This window comes from Thamnophis sirtalis, unplaced genomic scaffold (assembly GCF_051295495.1).
Source record: "Thamnophis sirtalis isolate CommonGarterSnake01/CBP01778 unplaced genomic scaffold, rThaSir2_p1.2 scaffold_6, whole genome shotgun sequence".
NCBI classification, from domain to species: domain Eukaryota; kingdom Metazoa; phylum Chordata; class Lepidosauria; order Squamata; family Natricidae; genus Thamnophis; species Thamnophis sirtalis.
This window is the reverse complement of record NW_028261386.1, coordinates 105,625,441-105,634,049: the sequence shown is the minus strand read 5'-3', so window position 1 is coordinate 105,634,049 and position 8,609 is coordinate 105,625,441. Positions and strand designations below refer to the sequence as shown.

The 8,609-nt window shown below is 44.8% G+C and overlaps 1 protein-coding gene across 1 annotated transcript; it reads left to right on the top strand.

Moving 5' to 3' along the window:
• The first annotated feature begins 826 nt into the window (after positions 1–826).
• Positions 827–2,819, top strand: GPR6 (G protein-coupled receptor 6). The gene is made up of 2 exons (XM_014056993.2): positions 827–947; positions 1,529–2,819. The coding sequence occupies exon 2, from the start codon at positions 1,554–1,556 to the stop codon at positions 2,535–2,537; it is 984 nt and encodes a 327-aa protein (XP_013912468.1). The 5' UTR covers positions 827–947; positions 1,529–1,553; the 3' UTR covers positions 2,538–2,819.
• The last annotated feature ends 5,790 nt before the right edge of the window (positions 2,820–8,609 follow it).

The window sequence follows — 8,609 nt, the reverse complement described above, 5'->3', positions numbered from 1 at the left end:
TCGGTTGGTTTCCCATGTAAATTAAAACCCACATTTTATCCTGCTTAGCTTCCTTGATAAAAACAAGGTTGGCTACATGCTGCCACCTATTGAGCTACTTGTATGCAAGGATCGCTTTTAAAATGGCAAAGAAGTGCAACACAGCACAGGAAATAGAGCCTATGAAGGAGCTGGAAGATGAGCTGCCAGTGGTATTCACTTTATACTAATCGTGGATCACCCTACTTTCCCTCAAACGGCTCAGGCTTCGGGGAATCTCTAATCTTCAGAAAGTGGTTATGGTCGGCATCAAAGGGTCCATATAATTCTGTCTGGGGGCCCTTTCTCGTCAGTCCCTTTGCTCTGCCCTCAACGCTGAGCACTCCTTACGGGATACCCTTCTCCCCATTCCCCCGTCCCCTCTCCCCCAGGTTTACGATGGCTCACTTCCACAACACAGCACTTTCCTCCGCTAGGTTCGGGTTTCCTCCATACATCCTCCCCACTCTTCTCTTTCTCCCAGTTACTGTATGCCCCCTCCCTCTTTTTGTTTCTCCTCCCCTCCCGGGAGCTTGGCAGCTCTTTCCCTTTCCCTAATTTTATGCCACCGTCTGGGGAAGTTTTTTCCCCTTTCTCCGCCCCCCCCCCTCGCTGGGCTGGCGCTCCGAGGCCAGAGCTCCATGTGAGCGCGCGGGGAGTTTCGCCCTGCCCTCTCGCCCCTCTCTCTCTCTCATTTACGTCAGACTCAGCGCGGTCTCAAGGCTCCCGCTCTTTCTCCCTCACTCTTGAGCTACGGCGGGTGAACAGCAGCGGCAGCCAATTCTCCGCCTCCTCGGCTCCTGCCCGCCAAAGGCAAAGAGGAGACCGCCGGGGTTTGCAGCCACGCGACGGGAGCAGATTTGCAGCGGTCAGCAGCGAAAGCAGCGAGACCCATGAGAAGCAGCCGTCGGCTTTGAGATCGAATTCGAGTAAGAAAGCGAGTCTGCCGGTTCGGGGGCGTGTAAGGTGGGAGAACTGTAGCCGTAAGGAGAAGAAAGGGTTCGGCGCGCTGCTCCTGGTAGCAAATAGAGGCTTTTTTTTTTTTTTAAAGGACTGGGGTCTTAGGTTTGGAAGGCGCCCGACAGCTCTGCTGTCAAGAGGAAGATGGGGAAAGGAAACTCGGAGTTCAGCACCACGGACAGCACTCCGCGCCTTCTGCAAGCTGGGCTCTGTAACCGATGCGAACCGGCTTCCATTCATTTGTTTCTTCCTCCTGCTCCGATTAGACTTAGAAAAAATTCTCCCTTCTTCATACACTATCTTCATCTTCCTGATGGATTTCACTCTTTCTTCCTCATACTCTCACTCTCTCTCTCTCTCTCTCTCTCTCTCTCTCTCTCTCTCTCTCTCTCTCTCTCTCTCTCTCTCTCCTCTCTCCCTCTCTCTCTCTTTCTTCCCTCTTTCACTTCTTATTTATTTTCAGAGGCTGCAGGGAAACGGACTTTGCCTGATTTTAACCGCTCCCCCCCCCTTTTTTTTTTCTTCTTTCTCGTCTTTTCTCCTTGCACAGGTGGCTTTTGCCGGCGGTGGCAGAAATGAACGAAAGCGTCCCCTTGAATGAGACTGGGGCTCCGGCACCTTGGATTCAGAGCAGCGGTGGCAATTCTTCGCTGGAATTTTCCTCCAAGCTCCCCATCTTTATCCTCAATCCTTGGGATATTATGCTCTGCATCTCTGGAACCATCATTGCCTGCGAAAATGCCATCGTGGTGGCCATTATATTCTACACTCCTAATCTGAGAACTCCAATGTTTGTGCTGATCGGGAGTTTGGCCACGGCAGACCTCCTGGCTGGAGTTGGCCTGATCCTTAATTTTGTATTCCAATATGTGATCCAGTCAGAAACCATCAGCCTTATTACCGTTGGTTTCCTAGTTGCCTCTTTCACTGCTTCTGTGAGTAGCTTATTAGCTATCACAGTCGATCGTTATCTTTCTCTATACAATGCACTGACTTATTACTCAGAGAAGACTGTTTTTTGTATTCATATGATGCTAATCATCACCTGGGGGGTTTCACTCTGCTTAGGACTATTGCCTGTCCTAGGCTGGAATTGTATGGAAGATTATTCATCCTGCAGTATTGTCAGACCTTTGACCAAAAGCAATGTGACTTTGTTGTCTGCCTCCTTCTTTTTCATTTTTACCCTTATGCTCCACCTCTACATCAAAATCTGCAAAATAGTTTGCAGGCATGCACATCAAATTGCACTCCAACAGCACTTCTTAACCGCATCTCACTATGTTGCAACCAAAAAGGGGGTCTCTACACTTGCTATCATCCTTGGGACCTTTGGAGCCAGTTGGCTACCTTTTGCTATCTACTGTGTCATTGGAGATTCAAACTACCCTGCAGTGTATACTTATGCCACACTTTTACCTGCTACCTACAACTCCATGATCAACCCCATAATTTATGCCTACAGAAACCAAGAGATTCAGAGATCCATGTGGGTTCTCTTCTGTGGCTGCTTTCAATCCAAAGTGTCCTTTCGTTCAAGATCCCCCAGTGATGTTTAAGTGACTTCTCCCTCTGTGTAGGTTTGCACAAAGTGACAGTTTTCAACTTTTTGTGAATTACAGTGCCTGGTATGAACCAGCTCCATGTTGTGAAATTGTTTTGGGGGGACATGTTTAAACAGTAGCACTTTATGTATGTGTATTCTTGAGAATGTGACAGGTCTGGAGTTTCTGATTATGTGAAACTAAACTAAAAAAACAAACAAACAAACAAAAACCCATGGATGTATACAAGATTGTACATTGTATTTGTGAAGTGAAGGCATTCCAAGACTGCATAATTATAGCACTTTATTTTTAGCTGCTGAACTGCCAAAACAGTATTGCCATTTTCAAAGGGCAAAGAGAGAATGAAAATAAGTGAAATATTGTCTGGTTTGGGATGTGAGTGATAATATATTTTGCTGCACAGTATTGATAAATTATGACATTTTGTACACAAATAAACGAATTCATTACATTTTTTCTTCTGTGTTGAACTGTTTTAATGGTTTTAAAACCACGATCAATGTTTTCACACTACTTCACCTTTATTTATAAGAAATATTCATTGGGTACCTTCGCATAAATTCTTCACAAAGAGAAATCATATTATAAAACAGGGAAACAAAATAAAACTATTTTGTTTGTTTACTTTCTGATAAGTCGTAATTTATTTTCCATTTTAAAAAAAAATCACCAGCAAAGCAAGCTTTAGAATACTCGTTAACTTTGCTTGCTAGAAATTCTCAGCTTTAACCTTTGTTTATATAAAATATAATTCACAATAAACATAATTTCCTAGAAGGGTAAGGAGAGATAAAATACCAATCCTCAAATACTTGAAAGCCTGTCACAAGAAGAAATGTGTCGATTTATTCTTCATAGCTCCTGGGGGTAAGACAAGAAATACTGGGTGGAAGCATCACAGAAGGAGACCCAAATTCAAAAGAAGGAATTTCCTGGCCGTGAGAGCTTCGTGCAGGGAGCAGGCTGCCTCCTGGAGTTGTGAATGCGCAATAACTGGAAGTGTTCAAGCAAAGCCTGGACAGTTTCCTGCCCCAGAAAAAGGGCTGAACTAGCAGACATTTAAGGTACCTTTCAAACTTTATGATTCTCTGAATATAACATTTTAACTCTTGCAACATACTTCAGACTGGGCAATTTATTCTGCAACTGCAAGTCAAATGATCATTTATCAGTTTTGTATTCCAATATTGCAACATAAATTAAGGCTAATTGCTGTAGAATCAATTTTGCAGTTGAACACTGCAGCATGTATTAAGGCTAATTGCTATATAATATTTCCCCCAGCCCCTTCCCAATCTTAGATGTTTTCTAAAATCTAGAATTGTGATCACACTGGCTAATATTTGCATTCTGCAATAGCATATTCTAAAGAAGGGGGAAGGAAGGAAGGAAGGAAGGAAGGAAGGAAGGAAGGAAGGAAGGAAGGAAGGAAGGAAGGAAGGAAGGAAGGAAGGCGCAAGCTAGAGCTAACTCCATTGACATTGTGATACAATAACAGAAAAAATGAAACAGAATATAATTCCCGCCTGATAACTGTAATGCTATTGCTAACAGTACATGGACACAAACATTAAATGCCCCATTTTAATCTGCATACAAAGGTGAGATGAGTTTTCATACTTAGATTTTCTGTACCTTGAACTACAGTTTGATGGATCAGTGTTTCATTAAGTAACGAGTATAGCCTTGTAATGTGCATGCATGTGCATGTATGGGTGTATATATTATAGCATACCCTTGTCATTTTTGAAGGGATAATGGAGCACCCTGTCTTACTGAAAGGTCTCTGTGGCTCATGTAACCTCCCCACCTGTAACTGCTGAACAAATGAACAAAATTTGTCAGCAGTACTAAACCAACTAACACAGAAAAATGAGTCCTCTGGAGTTTTCTAGCTTGGTATGAAGGACTATTATAGGGAGCTTGAATTTAGTAATAATGGAATGTGAATAATGTTTACTAGCTGCAGTTGTACTTTACTGTTTGACAATAAAGAACGTAAAATTCAGAAGCTTTGAGGACTATCTGATTATAAATCTAGGTCTGTAAAACAGGAAACAAAGAAGCACTGCAGACATATAAGCCTCCAAAATATTTCTCATTGCTTGACTGCAGTACTATTCTCTGCCCTTGGTAGCTTGCTATGAAATGTTTCAATAATAAAGTCTAGCATGTGAAGTGATATAGAAGCTGGGAAAACAGTTTCATTTAAAGAAACCACCACATCATATAGCCTTATCACAGGCCTATCAGTTGCACTAATATTCACAATTCCAACTTCCTTCTGATGAGAACTTTTGTAGGCTCTTCTGCAAAATGTTGGTAATTTCATAATTACGGCTGCTTATGATGGATATATAATAGCACTTAGACTTATAGACCTTACATACTTATATACCTCTTCATAGTGCTTTGCAGCACTCTCTAAATGGTTTACAGAGTCAGCATATTACCCCCAACAATCTGGGTCCTCATTTTACTGACCTTGGAAGGATGGAAGGCTGAATCAACCTTGAGCCAGTGAGGATCGAACTGCCAAACTGCTGGCAATCAGCAGTCAGCAGAAATAGCCTGCAATACTGCATTCTAACCACTCTATCACCACCATATATAATGTCTTTGGTTACCATTTATCTCCTGTTCTGCCCTGGTTCCAGAGCTCTTCAACATTTCCACAGATGACTTAGCTGAAGGGATATCAGGGATGCTCAACAAATTTACAAATGACACAAAGTAGCGGAGGAAGGATTTATTAAGAAGACAGGCTCAAGATTCAGAAGGATTTTGATAGATGTGAACATCAGACCCTATCTAACAAATTGCACTAGTCTACAGATTTGGGGAAATTATCAATCTCCAAGATAAAATGTGTTAATTCTACATTTTTTGATTAGATGACTTAGAAAACAGGTGATAAAGGTGCAGGTTGGCTAAAGTTTTTGACATATTTCACAATAAAGATTTATACACAGGCGAATATATCTGCCTATAAGGGAGGGGGTGTCTAATGATCATGATGCCTCGACAAAGTATAGTGGAACAATGAAAATAGTATCACATGGATGTGTATAAATTTATCTTCAGTTAGAGAACACTAAGGCAGCTGACTATGAAAAACATGTGGAAAACTTACTTAGGCCCTATAATGCATTTGTAGTGGCTCTCCAACAGCCAAATCAGATGGGGAGGCTGCATGGGAGTCGGCCAGCATCAAGGCAACTTAAGAGCTCCAAGAGGGAAGAGAGAATGGAGCTGTCAGAGATAGAGATAGGGACGGAAGCAGAGCTTGGCCATTGGTCAGCCCTCAGATGGAGAGTACACAGCCCCCGGTCTGGAGTTGGCCAATGAGGAACGGGAGGAACAGCTAGGTCCAGTGCCTGATGTGTGGATATGCAGAAGGCAGAGGAGAGGAGAGCAGTGGAGATTTATGCTTGGGACGGAAGAGCCACCTGTGCTAGCGAAGCCCCACCCTAGCTCTGGGGATAAACGGCAGGGGGCAGAGATGAATAGGTGTGGCAGACAACTGTTGAGAGAGAGTGGGGCTACTGGCACTCCTAATAAAGGAATAATTGATTCAACTACAGAGGGTTTGTCGTGTTTGGGAACCGAGTCAGAACAGCACTTGGTGCAAACATGTCACTGAAAATTCCCTTTTCATACTTGCATTTCCCTTTGAACTGTGAGGCAATGAGTGATGAGCATGGGGAGAGATTCCACCAGGATATCGCAGGCATGAAGAAAAGATACCAAGGGAAATGGAGCCCATCCATGCCAATTATTGCTGGAATCTCCCCAGGGATGATCCTACTGCAGTTCACAAGACCAAAGCCAAAAAGCGGAAACAGGCCCGTTTCCAGCCTCCTGGAACTTCTGGGAGGCCTGTTATCCCCCCTCCCCAAGCTTCTGCATGGACCCTGCACTTACCTCACATCCAAAACGGGCCATGTGGAGACTCCTGGGAGGGGAGAGGTAGGCAGGGCCAGCCAGGTTTGGGGTTTGGAGGTTCTCTGAACTGGCCATAACATTAGCTATGGGTTCTCGTAGCAGCCCACCCCTGCATGAATGTAACACACAAATATAACACTGCCTTCCAATATTTCTCACAGTAACAGTCCAATGAAATAGTCTGGACTGAAAATAAGTTGACCTTCTGAAGGTGGATTTAAACCTGGTTCTCCTTGCTCATATTCTAATGTCTGAATTACACCATACTGGCTCATTCTTTTTGACACAGAGCAGTGATCTATTTTTTAATTTTAGAAGGTATCCTGTAGAAACTTTGGCTCATTGTCATTCCAAACATTTTAGGATTACCCTGGATCTGCTGAGAATTTACTCATGCATTGGGTGGTAGGCAGCTGTTATTTGGCTACATAAGCAATGTGTCAATGTCTAAAGCATTTCCATGACTACTATCAACTTGAGGAGTGGGGGAAAATGCCATTCATACTTTTGGCTAGAGTAAAAGTCTCATATTTCTGTACTGGGATGTGAATGCGCATGTCCAGAACCCCACCATAACGTCCTGTTGGAGAATGTGATTAATGACTTCCAGAGAGGAGGGGACACAGGGGTAAAGTTCAGACGCCATTAAGTGAGATTTAGTTTCGGCTCCACAGATGTCCGTGCCAAGATGTTAGTTCTAATAAATGAATGGGTTTTTTTTAACCTTGTCTCGAGGCTTGTAAATTAATTAGGCCAACTCTTGGAAACTTCACAGAGAGCCGAAACTGACTTTTAAAAATCTATTAAGATTTCCAGGTTTCCTGAATCCCGGGCTCTCCGAGCACTCCCCCAATATTTGGGTTGCTTGGAGGGAAAATCAGGCAACACGAGGCTGGAGAAAAAGACTGATTGCAGCTGGAGGTATGCGACAATGTCAAGCAGTGATGTCTTCCCCAGCAGCAGAAGCAAGAAAAGATGAGTACTTTTGGAAATCAACCCCTAAAGCAGCTGAGCTGGAATTCCCTTGCCCTAGTCCCCAGATATAGGGAAGAGTCTCAAGCAAGCTGGCAAGGGTGGACTGGAGGTGGGACAGGAAACAAGCCAGGCTCCCAAAGCCCCAGATGGAATCCCTAGGGAGTGCAATAGAGCAACAGAGGGAGGATCTTGCTGATGAGAGGCCATCATGCCGCCCAAAAGAGAGGGGAGGGACATCTGATCCTGTTGAGGGGAGGAGATGCAGACTGGCGCGCAGCCCCCCCCCTTCTGACAGAAGGAGAAGGAGCCCAAAATGGCAACCAGTACCTCTCCCACACAGCAGGCAACTCCCTCCCTTTCTCCGAACTAGGGGTGAAGAAGATGGCGAGACATATCAGGCACAAGCATACAGAGGCCAACAGGAGGTTGGAGGAGCAGGGCTGAATGACCTGCCCCAATTCAGGGGAAAGTTTGACAGAGACTCAGATCAGCTAGCCCTATTCCTTGATTCAGCTGATATCCACCTAGAATGCTATGGGCACCTCTAACCATCCCCCAGAACCATGGTGAATGTCATCGCAGAGGCTCTAGAGGGAGAAGCAAGGGAATGGCTAGCAGCCCTCCATAAGAGGAGAGCCCCCCCAATTGCAAGACATAGATGACTTCCTGTGACTGCTAGAGGCCAGGTTTGAAAAGGGGGAGGAAGAGGACCCATATGCGGAAGAGGAACTCAGCAAACTAAAGCAGAAGGGCTGCCCCATCAAAGAGCACATCCATGAATTTAGGAGGGTCATAGGAAGGCTACCCCCTTTACCAGAGCGACTCCTGGTGCATTTCTTCAGAACAAGCCTGGACAAGCAAATTGCCCAGGTAACTACATACTGCGACATCCCAAATCAACTCTCTGAGTGGTTCTGGGTAGCAACAAAAGTCGACAACGGGCTGCGTGCCAATGACATGAGAAAGCAACCAGACACAAAAGAGAGAGGTCAACCTGACCTGAAACCACCCAGCCGGCGGGGAACCACAACACCACAGCAGGCCCTGAGACCAGCCCTCCCTTGAAGTCTGCTGAAATGCTACAGATGTGGGGGGACGGGCCACATGGCAGCTGCATGCCCAACCCCAGTCCCAAAACCAAGG